Source organism: Leucoraja erinacea, chromosome 8, assembly GCF_028641065.1.
Source record: "Leucoraja erinacea ecotype New England chromosome 8, Leri_hhj_1, whole genome shotgun sequence".
NCBI classification, from domain to species: domain Eukaryota; kingdom Metazoa; phylum Chordata; class Chondrichthyes; order Rajiformes; family Rajidae; genus Leucoraja; species Leucoraja erinaceus.
Window position 1 is genome coordinate 62,935,461 of NC_073384.1, and position 26,148 is coordinate 62,961,608.

General features: G+C 40.1%; 1 protein-coding gene across 2 annotated transcripts; it reads left to right on the top strand.

Annotated features, from left to right (window-relative positions):
- The first annotated feature begins 409 nt into the window (after positions 1 to 409).
- On the top strand, positions 410 to 21,665 carry erlec1 (endoplasmic reticulum lectin 1). 2 transcript variants are annotated; one of them, XM_055639830.1, is made up of 14 exons: positions 410 to 667; positions 1,551 to 1,655; positions 4,509 to 4,589; positions 7,076 to 7,153; positions 7,242 to 7,305; positions 8,420 to 8,472; positions 12,217 to 12,440; positions 12,605 to 12,743; positions 13,944 to 14,105; positions 16,365 to 16,424; positions 17,292 to 17,416; positions 19,339 to 19,416; positions 19,610 to 19,685; positions 20,943 to 21,665. In XM_055639830.1, exons 1-14 carry the CDS (start codon positions 497 to 499, stop codon positions 21,012 to 21,014), a joined length of 1,488 nt encoding a protein of 495 aa, XP_055495805.1. In that variant the 5' UTR covers positions 410 to 496; the 3' UTR covers positions 21,015 to 21,665. The 2 variants fall into 2 exon arrangements, with proteins under 2 accessions (XP_055495805.1, XP_055495804.1); XM_055639829.1 differs by having other exon boundaries at positions 452 to 667; positions 7,239 to 7,305.
- Positions 21,666 to 26,148: the final 4,483 nt, after the last annotated feature.

The following is a 26,148-nucleotide window of genomic DNA, read 5'->3' on the forward strand; positions in this document are numbered from 1 at the left end:
GGGTTTCGGCCCGAAACGTTACCTATTTCCTTCGCTCCATAGATGCTGCCTGCCTCACCCGCTGAGTTTCTCCAGCATTTTTGTCTACCTACTAGTTTCTCTGCAGCTCCTCCTGTCTCCAGCAGCTTTGACTCTGCTCTATAATCTTTGGCTTTGAATAGTTTCTTTGCAGGACGTTGCGTGGCTTTCTGGTGGAGGCCGGCGCATGTGCGTTGACGGCTGCCGGCGGATGTGCGTTGACTGCTGCCGGCGCATGTGCGTTGACGGCTGCCGGCGGATGTGCGTTGACTGCTGCCGGCGCATGTGCGTTGACGGCTGCCGGCGGATGTGCGTTGACTGCTGCCGGCGCATGTGCGTTGACGGCTGCCGGCGGAAGCAGACGTGGCAGGCGGAGCGGCCGCCCGCCCAGTGTGTGTGATGAGGCGGGCAGGGTGAGCGTGCGCGGAGTGTCGGCTAGTGCGGCGCCCACCCACCCACCCGCAGTGTCGGCGTGACGATGCCGTGTGAGCGGCTGCGGCTGCGGCCCGGCTCAGGCCCCGGCTGCGGCCTGGGGCTGCTATTGCTGCTGGTCGGCGCCGTGGTCAGGCTGAGCCGCAGCAGGACGGTGCCCGTGTTGAGCGACGACATCCCGTTCAGGATAACGTGGCCCGGGCCCGCCTTCTTGCTGGTCAGTATGGCTGGGCTCATCTCAACGGCCAGGGACTGAATGAACTCCTGGCTCAGCGTCGAAGAAGGGTTTCGGCCCGAAACGTTGCCTATTTCCTTCGCTCCATAGATGCTGCTGCACCCGCTGAGTTTCTCCAGCTTTTCTGTGTAACCTTCGATTCTCCAGCATCTGCAGTTCCCTCTTTAACTCAGCGTCTTTAGCGGTTGGTGGCGGCTGGACAGCGTCCAGCTGAGTAGTGAACAGCCTACCTAGTATTACTGTGATGCCTGGCAATCAATGGGCTTGAAGGTGAAACCCCGTCAAGTTGGGCCTGTGTGGGTCCCAGATACCAATACCACTGGGCAGAGCCCATTCCTTCTCACCAGAGATGCTGCCTGTCCCTGTCCCTGTACCTTCGGTGTAAACCAGCATCTGCAGTTCCTTCCTACACCCTTAAAACAAGTGGTGGGATGCTTGTGAACACTGGTTATACTTAGATTGTGTTTGGTTACTGTCTGAAAATGCATAACAGATGTGAAATAGATTTAAAAGGAATGTTTTCACTGAAATGTTTTAGTGGAACTATTCAATTCTTTACCAGTATAACGCTCCTTCCCAATCCCATACTGTCTTGGGCCTCTTCCATTGCCAGTGAGGTCAAGTGCAAACTACACGATCAGCCATGGGCCACTATCAACTCGTTATTTTATTCAATAACTCGGATGCTACAGAATATTGTGAAATTATCCCAAAGTGGATTCATTATTTGTCTTAATAGTAATAGGCAATTGACGTTTAATTGTTGTGTTGCCAGTCACATCTAAAACTACAATTGTTTACTGTTTTGGAAAAATAATTATTTTCATTTTGTTCTATAGCAAATAATGTAATATTTTGATTTCAGCCAACAACAGGTGGCCTTTATAAACCTGATGACTTTGTAATCATAACAACAGTTCACAATGAAAGATATAAATGTATGTTGCCATCAATTGGAAATGGAGACCAGGTAAGCCTTGGATTTGCAGTGACTTTGTTAAAATTGCTGTCTGTTTTATCTTTGTAATGTAATATATTACATATCAATGTCAAACGCATTCATTTCTAATGGCAAACTATGACTAAAAATAGGTTTAAGTGTGTATTTCTGTTTACCTATCTGTATATACAGCCACCGTTTTGCTCTGTAATTGAAAGGAATTGAGTGAAATTGCTATTGTGTGAATAATCATTATAATGGAAATTTAGAAAGAGTATTTGACTTTAAATAAGTGTACCATGGAGAGGTATGGACCTAATGCAGCAAATGATGGACAATAGATTGACATGGACATGGTGGGTTCAAGGACATATGGGCTCCACAACCCATAAACTCTGTACAGTGTAAGGCAACTGCTCTTGGTGTATAGTGGGTAAAGTAAATCATGAATATTTTTTTCATTCATTGTTAATGCATGAAGATATTTATGTTTTGCCCATAATTAATAGTCACATCTGTAATTTTACCAATCATAAAACTATTTTTAAAATATTTTTAAATTAACTCAAATGCTGCTATATTACTAAAACTCTCATCTTGTTTCTATATTTGTGTGCCGGTTTGTATTTGCACATAATTAGAATAAAGAGGAGGTCATTTAAGACTGAGGTGAGAAAAAACTTTTTCACCCAGAGAGTTGTGAATTTATGGAATTCCCTGCCACAGAGGGCAGTGGAGGCCATGTCACTGGATGGATTTAAGAGAGAGTTAGATAGATCTCTAGGGGCTAGTGGAGTCAAGGGATATGGGGAGAAGGCAGGCACGGGTTATTGATAGGGGATGATCAGCCATGATCACAATGAATGGCTAGAATGGCTGGCTAGAAGGGCGGAATGACCTCCTCCTGCCCCTATTTTCTATGTTTCTATGTAAAAACGATACACGATAACGCAACAATTTTTTGGCCCATCTTACCATTGTGATGTAAATTAAATTTGCCCTGCCTATCAGCAGTGTTCCACCCCACAATGACATCACAATGGGATCTCATTTGCATAAAACAAACCTCAGTTTTATAAACCACGCCAGCGTTTCCCTCACAATGACGTTACCAATGGGATCCCAAATTTTTCTTACATTTTTTTTAAAAGGCCGTTTTCGAAAAAAAAACATTGTGGTTTTCATTGTGAGTGGTGGGGGGGGGGGGGGGGCAATTTTCACTGGGGGGTGGGATAGAGGGGCGGCTCCTTTTTTTTTAAATCGCCATTTTAATTGTGGGGGGTGGGATAGGGGAGAGGTTTCATTAAAAAAAAAATGTTTAACTCCGTTTATAAAAAAAATGTGATTTTCATTGTGGGGGGTTGCGATAAGGGGGGAGGTTTCATTTTGTAAAAATTGCCATTTTCATTGTGGGGGTGGGATAGGGGGAGGTGAGGAGTGTGGGAGGAGGGGGTTAAGAGGGGTTATGGAGTGAGTGACTGAGGTTAGGAGAAAGGTGAGGGAGGGGGTGGGGGAGGAGGAGGGGGGGAAAGAAGAGGCAGGGTGAGGAGGAGGCGGAGCGAGTACTGGGGTATTAGGGATGGCGAAGTGCAGTTGCGGAGAGTTGCCGTGACTCGCGTCACAACGGGAACCCGTCAACCGTGCCTGCGCAGTTGGGGGCTATGGGTGAGTGGTGGAATATTGCATTGGGGGAACAGGGGCCAACGGGTCCCACTTGGTCTAGTAGACATTACAGCCACTTGCTGTGGTTGGGCTACATATAATATCAATATAATTATTTGCGTAATCATGTTTAATCCAGCCGCAGGTCTAAGACAACACGCAGAATGTTGTTCCGACATGCAAATGATCAGTGTGATTTCCAGTGTGTGTTGGACAACTTGATCTCAGCAAGTGTAGCCAGAATAAATCCAGAAATGTCTTTTTTGATCATCTATGAACCACCTAATTTTTGGGTCCTCCTTATTTTCATCTATTTCTTTATATACTGTTACACACTTCATGCTATCTCTTTGGCCAGATAGTCAGGGATGAGTTGCAGTTCCCTCCATTTAACTCTTGGTAAAACAAAGTATAAAGCCTCTACCACAAACTCCATACCCATACTAATTCTGTCCACCTTCCTGGCACATCTTACTTTGCTTTTCAACTAAGCTGTTCACCACATTGGCATCCTATTTAATCTCATGGTGAATTTCCAATCCCAAAACATTGCACTTAAATGACCACTTAATTTAATCTTTGTACTATTGCCAGTGGCCAACACACCTCGGGTAATTTATGCCACTCTTCAACCATCATTATGTTACTTCCAGATCTGATTATCCCATAACTATTCTGGTGGGCTTCCCATCTACATATGAGCTGTCCTCCCCATGCCATTGATAACAATTACTTCTGTCTTTATTGCCCCTCCAATATTCACTACTGTTGCCAGTCTATATTGTAAAAAGTCTTTGAAACCCGATGAACTTTAATTTCTTGGTTTATGTCTTTGAAACAGTAACAATTTAGTCACTAAACTATTTGGCAATAATATATTTTGTATGAAAGACGTAAATATGTTTATGTTAGATTACTGCTGAACACCAAATGTGTCATAGAAATGAAAATTAGATAGGAAGATGCTTGCATTTAATTAACTCTGTTACAGTAGCATAACAGTGAGCCAGTAGAAAATAAATCATACACCTAATGTCTAATATAGTTGCATTTATATATATTGAATCATATTTTTATTTGGTGCTAATTATTTTAATTTTTCATTATATTTTATTGTGTGGCTAATTTAGTTTAGGAATATTGGGGAAATGTATCTAAAATGTGGTTGCCTATTTTCAGTATTTAATTTCCACCAACATATATTTTCCTCTTTGCATTTAGGATGAAGATTATGATTATAAAGGTCATGGGCCTGGTAAACTATTGGAATCCCTCCTTAAGCAGAACAGTTGCTCTTACAGGGTAAAAATGGTTGTAAATAATTCATAGAATATCATTAGAGTTATAGAAAATTATTATAATATTACATACAATTCAATCACATGCTTTTCTAGTATTTTTATTTCCTATTCAAACATTTCAATAGGTGTTTTTCTTTTACTGGTGCTTCGAGGTGGTTTTGTTATTAATGATCTGTGGGTATTTTCCCATGTTGGTCAATCATCTGTACCCCATCACCATGTTGCATTTCATCGGTACATCTTTATCTCTCTTTAGTGTCCCTTCTAGATTTTCTATTCGTGGAATACACTTGAAACAAAAGCGTTGAAGTACTGTTCTTAATTTAGTTATTTTTCCTAGTTCATCTAAATTGCAGACTTGCTTGTTCTGATGGATTATAATTAAATGTTAAGCTAGTTGACACAAATCCCCTTTGATCCATGATATCATGTTATAATTTCTTTTGCATATATTTTTGATTGGCAGGCCATTCTTTAAATACATTTAAGTCCAGATGAAGGGTCCCAACCCAAAACTCCGACTGTTCATTTTCCCTCCACAGATGCCTGACTCTATAACCATGACATTTAGTGGCTTTTTATTATCACAATTATTTTGTGGCCTGACTTCCTGGAATTTAGTCGTCAGCTTGGAGCAATTAGAGAAAACTACAGATCAGAAAAAAATAGCAGTATATTTGAAAAAAAAGTTTTCATTTAACATCAAGCAATGTTTCATTTTATTTCTATCAATCAGTAAAGTATGTTCACTTGATAATTATAGTGAAATTTGTTTGCAAGTGTGAGGAGTTGCACTTTAGAAGGTCCGTCATTAAATATATAATTATTGGCATGACCCTTAACAACGTTGATGTAACAGAGAGATTTTGGGGTCCAAGTCCATAACTCCATGAAAGTGGCCCTAGACGTAGATAGAGTGGTAAATACATCATGTGGTATGCTTTCTCTCATGGGTCACGGCATTAAGTACCAGAGTCAGAAAGTCATGATACAGCATTAGGGGACTTTCGTTAGGCAGCCTTGGAATATGACATGTAGTTCTGGTCGCCCCATTACAGGAAGGATATGGCGGCTTTAGAAAGGGTGCCGAGGATTTTTACCAGTACGATGGCTGGGTTAGGAGTATTAGCTACCTAGAGAGGTTGGACAGATTTGGATTGTTTTCTCTGGAATGCCAGAAATGGCAGTGAGACCTGATAGAACTATATAAAAAATTATGAGAGGTAAAGGTCAGAACCTTTTTCCCAGGATGGGAAAAATCCAATACTAGAAGGCATAGCATTAAAATGAGAGGGCAAAGGATTTGAGTATAAGAGCAGGGAGGTTCTACTGCAGTTGTACAGGGTCTTGGTGAGACCACACCTGGAGTATTGCGTACAGTTTTGGTCTCCTAATCTGAGGAAATACATTCTTGCCATAGAGGGAGTACAGAGAAGGTTCACCAGACCGATTCCTGAGATGGCAGGACTTTAATATGAAGAAAGACTGGATAGACTCGGCTTGTATACGCTGGAATTCAGAAGATTGAGGGGGGATCTTGTAGAAACTTACAAGATTCTTAAGGGGTTGGACAGGCTAGATGCAGGAAGATTATTCCCGATGTTGGGGAAGTCCAGAACTAGGGGTCACAGTTTAAGGATAAGAGGGAAATCTTTTAGGACCGAGATGAGAAAATCATTTATTACACAGAGAGTGGTGAATCTGTGGAATTCTCTGCCACAGAAGATAGTTGAGGCCAGTTCATTGGCTATATTTAAGAGGGAGTTAGATGTGGCCCTTGTGGCTAAAGGGATCAGGGGGTATGGAGAGAAGGCAGGGATGGGATACTGAGTTGGATGATCAGCCATTATCATATCGAATGGCGGTGCAGGCTCGAAGGGCCGAATGGCCTACTCCTGCGCCTTTTTTCTATGTTTGTATGTTTGATGGAGTTGTGCGGGGCAAGTTATTACACAGAGGGTGGCGAGTGCCTGGAATGTGCTGTTGGGAGTGGTGTTTGAGACTGATACAATAGTGACATTTAAATTTTGATATGTTTATGGATATGCAGGGAATGGAGAGATATGGATTAGATGCAGGTAGTAGAGCTGCCAAGTAGTACGGATTTTCCGTATTTTGTAGGAAATGCGATAAGAATACGGATGTACGGATTTGCTTCGTAAAATTCGGATTTTTAAAAAAATCGGCCCGACTTCCTGTTTCATCTTGCTGCTTGAAAAATGCAATTAAATATAAAATGTCATACTGTAACACTAAAAATTATAGCAGATTTTATTATTGCCGTGTATACTAAGTAATTTTTGTTTGGAGGTTCAGGATAATATGAAGTGCATTATACATAATTATATTACACTTCACAAATGTTCGGAGCTGTGTATTTTTGCTATTTTATATTTCCTACAATAATTTGTCTATTATTTTGTATTTGTCTTGACCTAAAATGTCCAAGCTAAATATTTCTAAAGTAGAGATTTTCATTTGCTACAGATTGAATCTTACTGGACTTATGAAGTGTGTCATGGAAAACACATTCGCCAGTATCATGAGGAAAAAGAAACTGGGCAGGTACAGTGATTGATTGTATCCATCAGTTGTTTTGTCAACTGTTAAGTGTTTAAAGTACTAATGTTTTCTTTTGTATCTCATTTAGCAGAAAGTTAATATCCAAGAATATTACCTTGGTTCCATGAGAGCATCAGCTGATTCTGAGACGAAAGGTAATAAATAAATATCAATCAGTATTTTAATTTATGCAATATGGGATATTCTTGTGGTAAGGTGCTATTTAAAAACCTATGAGCAAAATTACCTGGCTGATGATGATTGGATCAAAATCTGTTTGAAAGAGCAATAATAAAATATTCATACATAATTATTTCAAGTACTGAGTGCAGTCCACAATAAGCTTGTTCACTTTTCAATTCGTATTTACTTTGCACAAAACTTCAGACATCTGCATTACTAACCAGGTGCATTCATACAGTAACTTTATGATTGTTATTGTTATTTATGTATACCGAGGTACAGTGAAAATCTGTGTGCTATCCAATAAAATCAGACAATACTATACATGAATACATTCTTGTCAAACATGAGTGCAAAAGGTAGAGCGAAGAGAAAGATACAGAGTGCAGAATATAGTTCTCGGCATTGTTATCACAGTAAAATGACTCGAGGCTCTTTGTAGGATTGACCATATAAGGCAATTACTTTTTCAAAGGTAGATTTCAAGGGGTCACTAATTGGAGAAGAGAGGGGTGGAATATTTTACAGAGGAAATTCCATACACGAGGATCCAGGCTTCAAGAATCCCAAGCAACATGAACATTTTTAATTTTATGCATTTTCATTTGTTGCAATTTTTATGGTTCATATTTGAAAAAATGCTTGAAGTGTTGTACAGAAGGCAGCATCCGGCAGACCAATAGAATGTAGATCTTTATTTAAACAGCAATTAAAACTAATTGATCTTGGTCCTGTTTCGGAACAGAATGGAAACCTTTGTGTTCTGAACGAGATGTGGCTCTGTAGTACAATGCAGTTACCTTTCACCTTGATCCAATGTAAAATCTTTCAATAACTAATTGACAGCAGAACAATTGCTCATTAACTTGGGCATTGTGGCAGCTTGCAGAGAAATATAAAAAGCTGGAGGAAGATGTGGATTGTCCCTGAGAACTGCTCAAAATGACTGGTTATTTATTCATATGGTAATTTCTGCTCATTAAGATGAATTTACTGTGGTTAAGGACTTAACTCTCTGAAGGACGTCAGTTCTGAGTGATGTATGGATAATTGATGAATTCACTCACATTCTGGGGCTTTTTGTAGATTCCACTGCGGAGCAGCCAGATGAATCCGAAGCTGAAACTGAGCAACTTAAAGTAAGTCATTGCTGTTTCTTTGTAGTAGTTTTTACCCACTTTGACATGTTTATTACTTGGTCTGCATACAAAGTTTTGATGCTTAAATAATGTGTTGTGCATACTTGAAGTATTTGGGGTGCTTCAATGATTTTTTTTGTCAGAACAAAAGAGGTTTACCATTGGAAGTTGATAGAATATATATCTTGAATTTTACTAATAATAGTAATAAGCAGCTTCAAGTCCTTCAGAATGGGATTTACTTTAATTTAGAAGAAAATGGGCTAACTAGGGGGCAGTCATCGTGGCTTGAACAGCAGCATGTTATGATTTATGATGGAATTTTTTGAGGAGTGACAAAGGTGAACGATGAGGTTACAGCAGTGGATGTTGCCTACATGTTTTAGTAAAGCATTTGATAAAGTCCCTCGTGGTAGGCTGAACGAGATGATTAATATGCATGGTTATTGGTCATTTTGATTCAGAACTGGCTTACTCGTAGACATCATAAGGTTATAGCGGAAGCTTGTTTTTCAGACTAGAGGTCTGTGATCAGCGAGATCTGCAAGGATCTGTGCTGGGACCTCTGTTGTTTGTGATATTTAAACGACTTTGACATAAATGTGGTTAGAAATTTGTGGAGTTGTGAACATTAGGAAGGTTGTTAAAGTATACAGCAAAATACAGATCAGCCTCCGAAATGGGCGGAGAACTATCAGATGGCCTTTAATGCGATCAGGTGTGAGGTGCAATGCTTTGGGAGGTTGACTGTAAGGGGGAAGTTAATGACAAGCATTAATGACCCTTGACAGCATCGATGTACAGAGGTGTCTTGGGGTCCAAATCTCCAGCTCCTTGAACATGAAACCACAAGTAGACCACATGATAAAGAAGGCAAGTGAACTTGATGTTCTTTGGTTGGAGCATTGAATATCACAAAGTCTGGTTTCAGCATTATAGGGCTTTGGTTTGGTTGCATTTGGAATATTGTGTGCAGTTTTAGTTGTCCTATTACATGAAGGATGTGGAGGGGTGCGCTAATGCACACTAATAAAGAGGTTTTATCACGTACGCACTTTTTCACGGCTGCTAAAGACAAAACATTGGAGGATGTCAGGTTTTGGGGAGAAGGCAAGAGAATAGGTCAGGTAGGAGAGATTGAATGGCAGAGTAAACTTGATGGGCTGAATGGCCTAATTCTGTCCAAATTTTATTTATGAATATCTAAGAAATGGGTCTGGAACAGGCACGTGCCGTCAAGGTAGGCAGTGCCTACCCTGACTAAAATGATAAAATGGTAATTATTAAATATAAATAGCAAAGGCATGGGAGAATTATGCCTACCTAAGAGATCGATCTATTAGGTAGGCATAATTCTCCCACGCCTTTCATCCGTAGTACATGTAATAGGTGAAAGTATGTGCAGCTCACGTGTCATCGACGCTGCTTCACCTTCAATGACGAGGGGAGCTGAAGGCAGCTGAAATTCTGCCTTTCCACCATGGACTACATACTGCGCATGCGCAGCAGCCTACTTAGCATGCGCAGCACAAGTTTCTTGGTGGGTTTTTCAAACGTGGATTGTCATTATCTTAAGAAACAAAGAGAGAAGAATGGAGTTTGTGTACAAATAATGTGGTAAGAAAATTTCTTTGAGCTATATGTTTTTAAATACTGCATTTCCCGGTAATGAAGACGCTATATTTTTTTTACCCAAACGTAAGGCACGAAAATTTACCTGCGTCTGAGGCCGAAGGTTAGGTTCTTAGCCAAGAAAGATAGACTTGGCTATCCCTCAGTACAGCAACATCAAGAACAATGTTTCTGTACTGAGAGATAGCCAAGTCTATCCCTCATTGCTGGCAGCTGATGGGAAACGGCTGTAAATTGGGAAGCGGATGTAAAAGGACAGCGATCTGCTGGCCCACTCACCTCTGGCAGTGCTCTCCATCTGAACACCTCTCTCCTGCCGCTCATCAGCCTCGCTCATGTCAGCCGCTTCCCGCAAATCCTTAAATTCCGACTGCCGCCGGGAGCAGGACATGGCTTCACTTGCTGCGCTGGGTGACATTGCATGGCATTCACTGCCCGGTCCCTGTCTTTCAATGTAGTGAGGGGACCAGCTCATGAGCAAAGATCATAGAGCAGGTCAGCGGACGATGGATAACAGGACAGCGGGCAGTAGAGCTTACTCCTGTGTCAGCACGAGTAGCGTCAATTGGTCCCTGGATCACGCTGCCAATTCGGGTTGAGGCCCTTCTTCAGCATGTGCAGTTTCTTCTTAAACAGTTTTCATTCAATAAGATCACAACTGATTCAACTTGTCCTGGTGTGCTCCCGTTTTTCCCACCATCTCTCCACCTGCCATCACCCTCCACCCCCCCCATCCATTCAGTAATTCAGAATGGAGGAGATTTGGAAGCCTTGGGCAAATTGAATTGTTACTTTCTTTATTGTTATTTTTTAGAGCGTGAGAAATTCTATCTCCTGCCAGCCTTTTTTCAAAATTTAGCAACTCAAAATGTGGGTGCGTCTTCTTGCTTAAACGTGACTTTAACACATTCATCTTTATTCTCACTTTTCTGTATTGTTTATGTTATCTAATTCAAATTACTGCATGATTCAAAATAATTTTCTTAGAGCTGAATTGAGCAATGTTAAAATTGTATGCATAAATACTGCATTATTAGATAAATGACAAGTTGCAATGCAAAATATGAATCCAAATCTCTTGCTTCACTTTTTAATAATGAATCAAATGATCTGTCCATTTACAATTCAATTTGGGTGTTTTAAATTTTCCAAAATCGAACTTATTATTTTATATAGGGGATTATCTAATTTTAATTTCATGTTACAGTAAAGCGGAATTAGGTTATAGCGGATGGGGCTTCCCCACAGTAATCAGACACCATTCTCTTTAAGAACACAGGCTGCTAGATACACTGCGTAGATTATTGAAATTGACAAGAAATTGCTTCGATCGACACTTAACTTAAGTCCGAAGAAAAGTCTCGACCCGAAACATCATCCATTCCTAATCAGAGATGCTGCCAGTCCTGCTGCGTTACTTCAGCATGTTGTGTCTATAAACAATGTAACAAACAACCTTCAGCATTTTTAGCTTGTGGTGACTAAAATACATTTTTAGCTGTTAAAAAGAACAGCAGGGCAGGTTAGTGTCTTTGGAAGGAGAAATTTAGTTCATGTTTAAAGTCAATGTCTGTTCACCCTGAACGCTGGGCGGGCAGTTGCAGTTGGTCATAGGAATCGTACTTGGAGCGGAACATGGTTTCCTCACACAGCCATCACGACCACCATTTTACTTCCAAACTGTAAATGAGGTACTCAGCAGCAGAGGCAGCGGTTATTGCCGTTCCCCAGCTACATTGGACAAGGTTGGGGCCACTGCACTCCTTGTGACGAGGGAGGTCCCTCTGGGATGGGGCTCCAGGATTATGACCCAGTGTCTGGGCAGTGATGTTATCACAATTAGCAATAAAGGACACCATTCCCCCCCCCCCCCCCCCCCCCCATGGTTTATTAAAACAAGGGTTTACTGTATTACTTTCTTGAATTGCTCCTAAAACTACTGGTAAAAGATGAAAAATAAATGTTCTCGGGATCTGTATATATTATAATATGAAGTAGCATTTGTATATGGGGTGTGTGATTCTGCACTGTTTTCAAATAATTCCTCATAATTAACAACCAAGACTAAGTTTTGTCCAAAGTTGTTCAAAAGGGCAATTATTTTGTTTTAAGGTTCACACCAAAAACATCGAAGGACAGATCACACCTTATTACCCAGTAATTATGGGAAATGGTACGCCTTGCAGCTTAAAACAGAACAAACCAAGAGTAACCACTGTCATGTATGTCTGCCACCCTGAAGCCAAGCATGAGATTCTCTCTGTTGCTGAAGTCACTACCTGTGAATATGAATTAGTTATACTAACACCACTATTGTGCATCCATCCTAAATACAGGTAAAATAATTACATTTATTGTGTAGTCTTGAAACCTTTCTCGTGTAATAGAACTGAGGTATTTTTATATCCTGTAAATTTGACCTATTCTAGTAACATTATTGTAATTATATTTTTTAAATGATAATGTATTGGAGCATTGACTTTTTTTTAATGTTGCCTAGATTTAAAACCTCCCCTGTTAATGACATATTTTGCCAGTCGGTAAATGGCTCACCATTAAGACCTCAAAGCCTTGAAGCATTAGAAAAACAGCAAGAAGAAATGATGAAACCACCTTTTAATAACCAAAGAGTCCAAGAGGTAACTTCTTACACCAGATAGATTTTTTAAATAATTTCATGAATAGCTAGGAAAAATGTTGTTCTTTCCACATTGCTCGGAATTGAGACATTTTTACCGAAACAAAGTAGGCCATTCAGCCCATTGGATGCCTACCAGCCTTAGTTTAGTTTTTTGTCACGTGTACCGAGGTACAGTGAACAGCTTTTGTTACATGCTAACTAGTCAGCAGAAAGACAATACATGATTACAATCCAAATATACAGATTTATGTACAGATACGTTATAAAGAGAATAACATTTAGTGCCAGTCCAATCAAAGATCGTCCGAGGGTCTCCAACCACTGCAGTTTATTCTCTCTCACACTCAATCAATTCCCCGTTAATTCTTTCTTCTGTTGACTACACAAAGGAATAACTTACTGAAATCATTTAACCTATCAGTGCATTTTTGCAATGTGGAAAGAAACCAGATCAGCCTGAGATAATATGCAGTTACAGAGAGTATGGAAATTCCACATAGATGTCAAGGTTGAACTGGGTTTCTGGATCTGGGCAGCTGATACAAATCACTTTGAATCTTACTGTCTGATTTTAAAATCAAGCCCATGAAATCATTACAATCAAATATTTACTGAGTTCTAAATTGGCAACTATTTTTCCCTGAAACTACAAATCTACCTACCACTGCAATTATATCTTGCTTGATTGAAGTAATTATCTGTACTATTGTACTATGCCTGGTTTTAGTAACAATCTTAATTTGCAAAGATCTAATGCACAACATCAAAGTGCAGAATGTGATCAAATATAAAAGTTACAGAAGCTGTGTTTCACTTTTCCCTGCCTACACTTAACTATTATTAATCCAATCTTTAATTATATTTGTAGTGTTTTATTAAATGTTTAAAAACTCAGACATTAAGATTTGATTGCATATTTGCGGCTTTAGTATGCAAAGATCTGGGATATTATTCTCATATATTAATTCAATGAGACTTCTTAATCTATTTTATATCTCCAATGGACCTTTATACAGTGTAGTATTTAGAATATGTTTTCATATGGATAACTTTAAATGCTCATTCCATGTAACTCCAAATAAGTAGCAGACTTTCGTCAATTTCAACTCTGAACTTGAGTTTTTTTCTATTTTGTAGTGTTGCTCGTGTATTGGAATTAATATCATTTAACAAGTTTTTATTTTTGATTGATTAACAGGAAATAGATGCAACATCCACAAAAGATGAAAAGATTTCATCCCACAAATCTGTCAGCATTGGAGGACAGCAGCCAGTTGCTGTAGGAACCATTCACATCTCCAAACTGACAGATGAACAGCTCATTCAGGAATTTCTAAGTGGCTCCTATTGTTTTCATGGGGTACGATTCTAGCCATTCCGTGGTATTTTTGTAAAAATACTGATAGTTAAATTACACATCACACCATCTATGTTCAGTGTTGATGCGTAAATTCAGCAATTTAAAATATAAAACAGTGGCAATTCCCAGCAGGTCAGGGCGGCAACTCTTGCGGCAGTGGAAATGATTGGGTGATTGAGTTAACACAGCGGGCTAAATGGCGTTTACTATTATTATTAAACAACAAAAAGCTGATTGTGAAGGAGTTCACAAATAGGCAAACCATGCAGGGTGATGACACCATAAATCCAAGATAATTTTTCATTATGCAAAAAAAAGGCAGAATGCAATGGTGATGATAAGTTGCTACAAGGTTATGCTTAGGCCACTGAATTAGTCTTGTTTTTATTTGTGACCATGGCACTTTTTTGCAAATCAAAACTTGCCATTTTCCAATAAGCAAATGCTTAGTTTGAGTGGATTCAGACCACACAGTTACATTTATTTGATCTTGGTACCAAAAAGTTCATGTTCTCTAAGCCTGTGAGTAACATGTTGAGTAGTAACTCAAATTAACAAGTAAAATGAGGCAAAGAAAATTATGGATGTGGTTTCCCTATCTGCCCCCTGGCTTTTGTAGCCATGGCTTAAGATGTAAGGAAGCTGCATTGTTGGCCTTGTTAACTTCTGGCCCATAGCTGTTGCACAGTAAAGAGAAGCCATGGTTAGCTGGAAATATCAAATGTGCTATAAGGGAAGCTAAGGCCTCAACAGAGACACCAAAACTCCTTGACTATGCTTAGTTCCTTAGCCAGAAGTGAGCACAAAAATAAGAAATGAGCATGAGATATTATAGTGAATGATTTTAACTTCCCCAAATGACCTCATACCTTAGTGGAAAATGAGGCAGAATTTGTTAGGCGTTTGCAAGGATTTATTGAAACACTTGTGTAGGAAGCAACTGCACATGCTGGTTTACACTGAGGATAGACACAAAATGGTGGAGTAACTCAGGCAGGTCAGGCAGCATCTCTGGAGAAAATTAATAGGTGCCGTTTCAGGTCAATCTGAAAAAGTGTCTTGACCTGAAATGTCACCTATTCCTTTTCTCCAGAAATACTGCTTGACTTATTAAGTTACTCCAGCATTTTGTGTCTATCTTTCTTGAAACAGTTTATTGATGGTCCAACCAGAGGGACCAATCCGAACCTTGTTTTGGGAAACAAGCCAGGCCAGGTGACTGGCGTTTCAGTGGAAGAGGATTTTAGGATCAGTGATCACACCTCCAAGGATTGTAAGATAGTTTAGAATAAGGATAGGTCCAGACCTTGGGGGAAGATGCACGGTTGCCATCACACCTCCAAAGGTTGTAAAATGGCTGAGTTGGAGTTTTAAATGCTGATAAGGATAGGGGACAAATCCAGACCTTGGGAGGAATCTGGATACTAAAAGGGGTAAAGAAAGTTTTTGGTATGCTAGCCTTTATAACAGAGCATTGGTATAGTAGGAGTAATGTTAAATGAGGCATCTTGAAAAATTATATGGTGTACAATCACATTAAATAAACACACCAAAGCTTTATAGATGTGCATTAACAACAAGTTACAGAGTAACAAGGTTAGATGATATAAAGTAGGGGGGATTTATGCTTGTTGGCAGAGAGATGGGATAGATGTGTGGACAAACAATCCTTTGAGCATCTAAGATTCACCAAGGAGAAAGACATGGAGGACCGTGAGATTGATACGGGGAATATTAATATTCCAGGGAGGTCTGATATTATGAAGGAGGTGGTATTGTGTCTCTTGACAAGCATTAAGGTGTATAGACACTCGGGGCCTGATAGGATTTATCCCAGGTTATTGAGAGAAGCAAGAGAGAAGATTGCAGGGGCATTGACAAAGGTTTTTGTATCCACGATAAACACAGGCGAGGTCCCGGAGAACTGAGGAGTAGCCAATGTTGTTCATGATTCCCAAGTTAGTGGAGGGAAGTTGTTGGAGAGGATTCTTGGGGATAGGATTTACTCACATTTGGAAGAGAATGGGCTAATTTGGGTATTGCCAACATAACTTTGTGCAGAGCAGATCATATCTAACAAAATGAAGTGCCTGTTTTCCATGTCTGTTTCTTCCTTCCATTTTCTAATTTTATGTCATTTATAAATTAATCTTCTATTTTGCTGGTTCAACTATCCATTGTTAAAAAAAAAATTTCAACTATTATTAATGATGGAAATGCACTTTAATTAATAAAAATGCTTCAATGTTGTATTAACAGGGTGTTGGGTGGTGGAAGTACGAATTCTGCTATGGTAAACATGTGCAGCAGTATCATGAGGTATGTGTTGCAGGAATGTAGTTATTTCATTTTAATGTAAATATATATACCTCTTTTGATACATTTTTGTCCAGACAGATCACTGTTAATCATTTCAAACAATGATAGGACCAAAAGCTGAAGTATTCAGTTTTGATACTGGGTGCAAAATTAGAAAAATGTTTATCATTTTGAACACCAGTATTGTCATCTATTTCTCCCTGGTTGGACAAAGTCTTAACAAGATGCTGAATAATGCACGTTCTACCCCATGACTGTACCTTAATCTGAAAAGAAGATTACCCACCCTGGCCTCTCACAGCTACCCACTTTTAGACTTTAGAGATGCAGTGTGGAAGTAGGCCCTTTGCCCACCGAGTCTATGTCAACCATCAATCATCTTGTACAATAACCTACATGCACTAGGGATACTTTTACAACTTACTAAAGCCAATTAACCTGCAAGTCTTTGGTGTGTGGGAGGAAAACGGAGCACCCAGAGAAAACCCATGCAATCACAGGGAGAACGTATAAACTCCATACAGACAGCACCCTTGGTCAGGATTGAACCCATGTTTCTGGCGCTGTAAGGCAGCAACTACCGTTGCACCACTATGCTGCCTTTATTGTACTTGTCTATTATTTATTTTCCATTTCCTTATCCTGAGGGAGATAACAACTCGTTGCCCAATTAGGAACTGGTGCAAGGACAGATTAAGAGTGATTCGTCAAGTCTCTTTGCAGCCACAATACAGAAATTCTCATCATGTCAGTCAAAGCTGGATTGAAACCCAGCCCCTTCCCTGGCTTATTGTTCATGTGCTCCACAAGAGATGATCAATAGCAATAAGGGTGTCACTGAATTAATTATGTGTGTGTTATCTGAAGGATAAAGGAGCTGGGAAAAACATCATAGTGGTTGGAACCTGGAACAAAGAAGAGCACATCGTATGGGCAACAAAAAATTCAGCAAGGTCTTATCAATGGAGAGAAAATGGAACACAAAAAGTGAGGTACATTTGTAGGTTTGTAATGTACAGGGATCTCTGTCTTAGGCTTGATATATTGTGCACACTTCTGCAGACCATATTTTGGGGTGATTCTACCACATTCATTAGTAACTGGTTGGTGATGCTTCTGTCAAAAAAAAAAAATCCTGAATTGTGTCTGATACTACAGGAACAGACCGTTCTTACGATTGTGTCACCTGTTCTGTTGGCAAATGAAGCAGCATCAGCGGAGAGAGGGAAGCAGAGTTGATATTTAAGTGAAAAGATAAAAGTGTTTTCAATTGCGACAATGCAGAGAATAGGTGAGAACAGGATTTGTCTGCAATAGGATACAGACCAAAATTGTCAGAGTAACATTTATTGTTTAAAAACTGCAACAATTTGAGCTAGAGAAAAAGAAACAAATTGAAAGAATACATCCACGTCCATGAAATCCATAAAGAGGAATTTAAAAAAGGGCTATAAATCCTGGGGGCTGTGAAGTACTGTTCCTTGCTTAGTTTAGAGGAGCCAGAGGATAGTGCAGTCGGAGCGAGTGGAGGACAGAGAAGTAATGACAGGAGGGGAAGCTCTGATTCATCTTGGCCTATTGAACAGAGGTGTCCAACAAAGCAATAGTGCCATCTATGTTTAATTTCTCCAGGTAAAATGGGACTGCATCAGGAACACTGACTTCTCCACCCACTGAAGTTACCTGAAACACTGCTTCCAGTATTTTCTATTTTTATTTATGATTCCCAGCATCTGCTCCATCGCTGTGCAACTTGTAACAGTGCACTTCCCCACTTTACTATTTTAGTGAAGCAGTATCAATATTTTTGTCAGTGTAACACTTCCCTGGGTATCTACAGCAACGAACTAGATATTTTTGAATCATATTTGGCAGAAGTCATTTTTTTTTTTGGTAGTCCTGGATGTTAGTTTGTTCTTAATATTTTGGTATAGTAAAATTTATCAAGCCTGTGCCGTTAGTCCCAAATTGGCAGATTTTCCTGAGCAATGGGAATTATTCCAATTAATACTCCAGCGCACTTAATTCATTTTTAGTTTAGCTGTTACACAGTAGTATTTGGGCCTGTCCCACTTAGACGGCTTTTCAGGCGACTGCAGGAGACTCTGCGGTCGCCACATGGTCGTCACATGTTCACGGGTGGTCGCCTTCATGTTCATGAGAAGTTCCCGCATTCTGCGAACTAGCTGCAGCCTCATTATGGTCGCCGCGGATTTTTCAACATGTTGAAAAATTAGCGGCGACCAGAATGAAGCCGCTATGGAGAGTAGCGAGAATTCTCGTGCCATAGATGGGTCACCAGGAGGTCCTAGTGGGTTGCCAGGAGGTAGAAGGTTCTCGTAGATTGTAGCCGGTGCTGACCGGTGAATCATTGGGGGGGAAAAAACGTAAGCAGTAGTTTTCAGAACCAAGGATAACCGACCGGTAATGTTAAATGTCCACCGGGCTTCACCGCCATGTATTTCTATCTTCTTAAAAGTTGTCTCCGTTCCTTCTCGCCCCCTCTTTTAAAGGACTTACCGTACACTGTGCTTTAGCCATCTTAATTACAGCGCCAGCCTTCCTGTTCATTGCGGTGTGTGTCTGTATCACATTGGCTTTGCACAGTGTGAATTTCACTCAGACAGCGCTCACCCTGCTTGCCCTGTCCCCCGCCTGCATAACGGGCTGATGAAGGAAGCGGTGTGTGTGCGTGTGTTTTTTCGCACCACTCTTGACAGTCGCCGTTCCAGTTGGCGCTTTTCCAGGCGACTGCCGGCAACTTGACAGTTATGGGCCTCCCACTTAGCCTGAAAAATCACCTAAGTGGGACAGGCCCATAACTGTCTCTTGATCTTTGTCCTTTGACCCTACAGCGTTCAAGATCACCAAACCATATTGTATTATTGCAAATTATTTTAATTTTCTTTTTCAGAGTTGTTTCGCATTTCTATGGAAATGGAGATCTTTGTGATTTAACAGGAAAACCACGACAAGTGGTTGTAAAATTGAAGTAAGTTGAGCACCAGCAGCTGCTGCACTGTCTTTAGACCTAATAATTAAATAGGTAATCTTCTGTATTTTCAAATTTAAATTCTGCATAATTTGTTTTCAATTTTCCGGACTAACTTTATTTTGTAAGTGACAATCACACTTTGCTTTGTCTGCTTGTTTTCAAATAAATATATATAATTCTTCTGCCGCAGGTGTAAAGAATCCGAGTCCCCACATGCAGTCACAATTTACATGCTTGAGCCGCAAACCTGTCAGTACATTCTCGGAGTGAGTAAAGAGCGTTGCATGTAATATTTTGCAGTTGCATTATGTGTAGTGTGTTTTACTATTTTAATGGAAATAACATATACTTTTATTTATATTTTTAAACAGCACATAAAGCTGTACTGAAAATGGCCTTATTGACCATTTCTGGAGGACACTTAGAAAAGTACAGCTCAGGAACTGGTCCTTTCGCACATCATGTCGGTACCAAAATAAACTAATCTCCTCTGCCTAAACATGATGCACATGCCTTCATTCTCTCCCTATTCATGTGCCAACATTACTACCGTATATATCTCATCCGAGGTAGGGTGTTCCAGGCACCCATTGTATTTAAAAAAATAAAATAAAAAACTAGCCCCAGACATCTTTAAACTTTGTCCCTCTCACCTTTAAAGCTATGCGCTCTAGTCTTTGATATTTCAACCCTGAGAAAAAGGTCCTGTCTATCTAACCTACCATAATTTTATATACTTTTATCAGGTTAATCCTTAACCTCCAGTGTTCCAAAGAAAACGAAACAACTGTGTCCATCCTTGTAGAGCAGAGGTGTCAAACACGCGGTCCGATTCAGCCTGCGGGATAATTTCCCCGATGCCATAGCGGGCTGCAGCTGTCCACGGTGCCGGAGCGGACTTCGTTCGCACGTACGCGGCGCTATCCGGCAAGCATGAAGTCGCATTTTGCCTGTGACCTAAAATAAGTTTGACACCCCTGTTGTAGAGGATACCACCTAATACAGGCAACATTCTGGTAAACCTCCCTTCCACTCTCTCCAAAGACTCCACATCCTGTAATGGAGTGAACAGAACTGCACAGAAATGTAATACTCCAAATAAGGCCTATCCAAAATCTTATGCGGCTGTACGGCTTCATCAGTGTACATCCAACAGATCTTGCAAACCTCGTGTTCTGGTAGCAGGGTATCTTCAAGATGCATGTGTTTTGCTTTTTACGGAGCAAGGATTTTTGGTATAATCAGACTGGGAAGTAACATGAATGTAAGGTATACCATGTTATATCAAGAGTACAATTCATAGCAAAGGTCCTTTCATATCTAGGAAACAATATTTCTGCTATTGAAATATGATTATTAACATTGTAATCACAATAGCTTCACAACTGCATGAGGCTTTATGCCATGAGTGAGCTGAGATGTACAGCAGTCCCAGGTTCTAGCTAATCTGCTTATTGCAGGGATGTACCCCTAGCATTGAACTCTGCTATATCCTAATTGCAACCCATTTTATATTTTTTAAGGTGGAATCACCAATAATTTGTAAAATTCTGGATACTGCAGATGAAAATGGATTGTTTTCAGCACCCAGCTAAACAGATGAACAAACTGGATTTTTGTTGATGAGACAAAACTGTCTGTTCTGTATATTTGTGGACTGGACACAGTATGAAGCTCTTGGATGAAGATTTATCTCACATGACTTCCTTTTAGAATCAAACACCTGGAAATCAGTATTTGAGGCATTCTGTACAAAATAAACAGAGAAACTGATATACGGTGATTGATTGTAAATACACTGTATAAAAAGACTGCATTGGAATACTTTTGAATTTGTATAACATTTGAAATAACACTTGAAACTTGTACTTCTGCTGTGCTAAATGTAATTTTACAAAGATGTAAATTTTAAATTTAAACTTTTTCCAGATCTCTCTCGCAAGGGTCATCTTTGAGTTAAATTGTTGCATTTCTTGATACTTTGATAGCTTTTGAATATATTTACTACACCCCAACTACTGGCTCCCAGAATTTCGCCCATAAATCTTTTTTATTGTTTGGTGTTTTCCATTCAGTTATGATAACACTTTAAAAAGTATTATGACCTCAGATTCTCCATACTTAACTTTACTTCTTAATTAATCTGAGTAAGCAAATATTTGCAAAATTGAAGTAACATTATTCATACTTGTATCATAACAATGCACACAGTTTTCTTATGTCAGTGAATAAACATTCGAGTGCAAGTTGTGCAAAATGATTCACAGTGGATACATTTATAATTGAAGAAATAGTACCGCATAGTATTTAAATTCTGTTCACTTGCACATCTGTAAGAATTAATTAACTGCAGATCAGGAAGGTCACAAATTCAATCCCAATTCTATCATCACAGTGAAACGCATCGATTAACCTCGAGATATTGGGTTGGATAGGGAACTATGGAGAAACAAGACCCAAAGTGCTGGGATAACTCAACGGGACAGGCACCATCTCTGGAGAGAAGTAATGGGTGACATTTCGCGTCAAGACCGTTCTTCAGTCTGAATGATAAGGATATGATCTGTTGAGGTGTTAGAAAATGTTTTGGCCATGGATATTATCATTTGATTAGATACTGTGGGACAATTTGTGGGTCAAATAGTAACTTCCATAGTGGACAAAATTGATCATGTTTTGCTGTGGTGGATGGGGCAGTAGGAAGCTCTTTGGCTGATGTGCTGAGCATTTCCACATTCTAATTTTTTGGTTTTAAATTTCAGCAACGGCTCTAATCTGCTTTTCTCTTTAGTTTTATATCTTCTTTCACTTTATCCCAATCCAATTGTCCCTTGCCAACCAGACCGCTCCATAAATAATGGAATCCTGTCCTTTACCATAGGAATCCCTTTGACTAAGCTCTTTCCACCTTCCTCTCCCCACAACCCATCCTCTCTAAAGATTGTTTTTTTTCCTTTTCCTCATGTTCTAGAAGCAGAATGAGGCTATTCGGCCCATCAAGTTTACTCTGTCATTCAATCATGGCTGATCTTTCCCTCGCAACTCCATTCTCCTGCCTTTGTGCCATAACCCGACAACTTTACTAATCAAAAATCTGTCAAACTCCTCCTTAAAATATCCATTGACTTGGGCTCCATGGCCGTCTGTGGCAATGAATTCCACTGTTTCACTTTCAATGAATTCCACCGTTTTAATTTCTTGCTCTGATGGACCATCTTAGACCTGAAACACAAACTCTGTTTCTCTCTCTACTGATGTATTCTAATATGCTGGGTATTTCCGCCATTTTTCTACTTTTATTTCAGGCCATTTTAATGTAACTGAGTGGATGGTAAATTCATCTATAGAAGGAAACCTGCAACAAATGCTTGAAAGGAAACTAGGTTGAAGAAAAATACACAATTGAAGGGGGGATCTATCAACAGCAAGAGGCATGAAGTGTATCAATGTTCACCTTGCTCCAGAAAAAGTGAAAAATATTGTTATTCTTCAAAATACTTCCAAAGACTGCTAGTTTTGAGTATTTCAGATTGGATGGCTGTAGCACTTGGCAAATCCTAATTTACATTGAATAAAGAGACCTCCATTGTTTTCAGGTAGGTAAATTAAGGAACTATAACATGGCTCACTCAAAGGCAGCAATAGAAAGTTTAATTTTGCAATTAACATTTATTTTAAAGTTTTGAATGTTGTTTGAATTTCACCCTTGAAAGTAAAACAAAGTGCTGGACTAACTCAGTGATTCAGGTAGCATCTCTGCAGAACATGAATGGGTAATGTTTCGAGTCGGGACACTTCTTCGGTCTATTCATGTTCTCCAGAGATGCTACCTGAGTTGCTGAGTTACTCCAGCATTGTGATTCTTTTTTCATAAATCAGGATCTGCAGTTCCTTGTGTTTAATTTTTCCTTAAATCTGCCTTAAAAACCTTTTAGAAATGTTGAACATAAAATTATAATTTTGACTTTAGCCTATAGTCTCTTGGGAAAGGAAATATGCCATCCTTCCCTGCTCTCCGTAATATGCAATTCTACCTAATATTGCACTTAGTTGCTTGTCTTTTGAAATGGCTTGCTAGAAATTCAGTTTGGAGAGCAATTGGGGACTGCCAGAGATGTCTGCATCTGATGAAGGAATAAATGTCCCCTCATTTATTCTTTCAACTGAATGTTCTGTTTCCTTTTGAGATGGATTAGCATTCATTTCTCTTTGCTCTCAGTATTCTGCGATTTCTGTGAATATGCCTTTTTTTTTGTTTTACAAACCATGGGCACCTTAACCGATGAGTCAATTGATTTATGCAGCACAGAAATAGGCCCTTTGACCCACCCTATCCATCAATTACTCATCTATAATAATCCCATTTAACACCATCTGGCATATTATGCGTAGGTGACTTGTCATTGTCCAGACACCTCTTAAATGGAAAGAGTATGTCCCTTCACCACCACCTCATATATTTGCCAGTGTTTTATTATTTCCCTGTGTTTTATTTACCTTTGCTTAGTTCAGTTGGATTTTATGCATAATATGTTTCAGGTTGCAATTGCCCTCTGGGTGGAAAAAAAAAATCCCCAGATTCCATCCAAATGTCTTACCTTAATATCTGTATCCTGGTGTCTTAGACAGCACTACAAAAGGAAAGACTTCCATTTTTCCTTTTGATGCCTTATAATTTGGCTGTGCCTTTATCAGCCCCCCCCGCCCCCCAGCCTCCATTGCCCAAGGAAAACAAACCCAGCCTTTCCATCTCACCTCATGACTGAAGCACTCCAAGTCGGGCAACATCTGGTGGATCTCCTGTGTGCACTCTCTAGTCCAATTCCATCCATTAATGTGTTCAGAACTGCGCAAAACATTCCTGTTGTAGTCTAACTTATCTATTTGTTAAGTTGGACCACAATAATAATAATATATTTTATTGGCCTTGCACATCAGTGCAACGAGATTTAGTATGCAGCTTCCAACCAATGTAAAAGAAGAGTAAAATAAATAAATAAGCTGTGTGACGTGACCATCCGAGGGAGACAGTCCAGGGGGGATGGGGGGCACTCAGCAGGGCCGGTTCAGAGCCGCTATAGCTCTGGGTATAAAGCTGTTTCTGAGTCTGGAGGGTCGGGCGTAGAAGGCCTTGTAACGTCTGCTGGAGGGAAGTAGTTCGAACAGTCCGTTACAAGGGTGTGAGGAGTCTTTATGGATGCTGACGGCCTTCCTGAGGCACCGTGTGTGGTAGATGCCCTCCAAGGCTGGTAGCTCTGTCCCAATGATCCTCTGCACGACGACGCGCTGAAGAGCTCTCCTCTCCGCCTCCGTGCAGCTGAGATACCACACAGAGATGCCATATGTTAATATGCTCTGTGGCGCAGCGGTAGAACGTCAGCAGCTGTTGGGGCAGACCAGTCTTTTTTAATGTCCTCAGGAAGAACAGTCGTTGCTGTGCCTTCTTGACCAGCGCAGCGGTGTTGGTGGACCATGTGAGGTCCTCTGAAATGTGAGTGCCCAGAAACTTAAAGCTGGACACTCTCTCCACACTTTCCCCGTAAATGGAGATTGGGGCGTATTCTCCATTATGGGACCTCCTGAAGTCAATAATCAGCTCCTTGGTCTTGGAGGTGTTTAGTGACAAGTTGTTACGTGTGCATCAGTCCGCCAGGTTCTGCACCTCCGCTCTGTATTTTGTTTCATCACTGTTGGTGATCAGCCCAATCTCTGTTGTGTCGTCTGCAAACTTCACGATGGTGTTGGTGTCGAATGCAGGAACACAGTCGTGAGTGAAGAGGGAGTAGAGCATGGGGCTTAGTACACAGCCCTGTGGTGTGCCGGTGCTCAGGGTGATAGTGGAGGACAGGTGCGGGCCCAGTCTCACTGCCTGCGGTCGCTCCGTCAGAAAGTTCAGGATCCAATCGCAAATCCAAACACCTTCCACTTAATTCCTTTGGCCACCTCATGAAGGTGACCATCCAGTATGACTTCTTTACCATTCTATTTACCTGTGCTGCCACCATCAGGTGAACTTGCGTCCCATGGTCCCAGACAGTGTCCTGGAGAATCTCAGTACAGAAATAATAAAAAACTTTCCTATGGCAAAAGGGGAAAATCACAGTCTGCCACTAATCTTACATTTTTTAAATTATCCATTGACTGACATAACTACCCTACATATTGATGTGGCCAAAATGCATGAAAAGTAAAACATTTAGAATACATCTAATAAATCTAGCGGGCACAAGTAATAATAATAATAATGGTAAACTCGATTCTTCAAAATGCTTATTCAACTATGGAATGTGGATTCAATGCCACAAGTGAGTTCTCACTGAGATGTTTGAGTCAAGAGCGTTTAATTATCATTAGTAAATTATAACAGTACATTGAAATCCTTACTTGCCACAGCATAACAGGCCTGTGAACACAAAACAGGTTGATAATAGATAATACACAAACATTCAATTGATTAATAACCACAAATATTAATGCATTTTTTTAAGACAAAGTTCTTAGTGCAACCAAGTACATTTCAAGTTCATGATTGAGGTTAGTGGTGTGTAATGTTTCAGAGGCTGCCTGTTGTTGGGAAGAAGTTATTCTTGAACCTGGCTGTCGCAGACTCCTATACCTTCCTCCCGATGGTAGGAGTGAAATGTGTGGCCAGGGTGATGAGAGTCATTGATGCGGTATGAAACTGAGAAAGTGGAAATAATGGAAGACAAATCTCTCCTGGATATTCGT

What these genes read in the sequence shown, in the direction of transcription:
- erlec1 (XM_055639829.1), top strand. Translation starts at nt 497, where the DNA reads ATGCCGTGTGAGCGGCTGCGGCTGCGGCCCGGCTCAGGCCCCGGCTGC. An exon ending in GCTCCTATTGTTTTCATGGG is followed by an intron (nt 14,106 to 16,364) that starts GTACGATTCTAG and finishes TTGTATTAACAG; the next exon opens with GGTGTTGGGTGGTGGAAGTA. An exon ending in CAAGTGGTTGTAAAATTGAA is followed by an intron (nt 19,417 to 19,609) that starts GTAAGTTGAGCA and finishes CTTCTGCCGCAG; the next exon opens with GTGTAAAGAATCCGAGTCCC.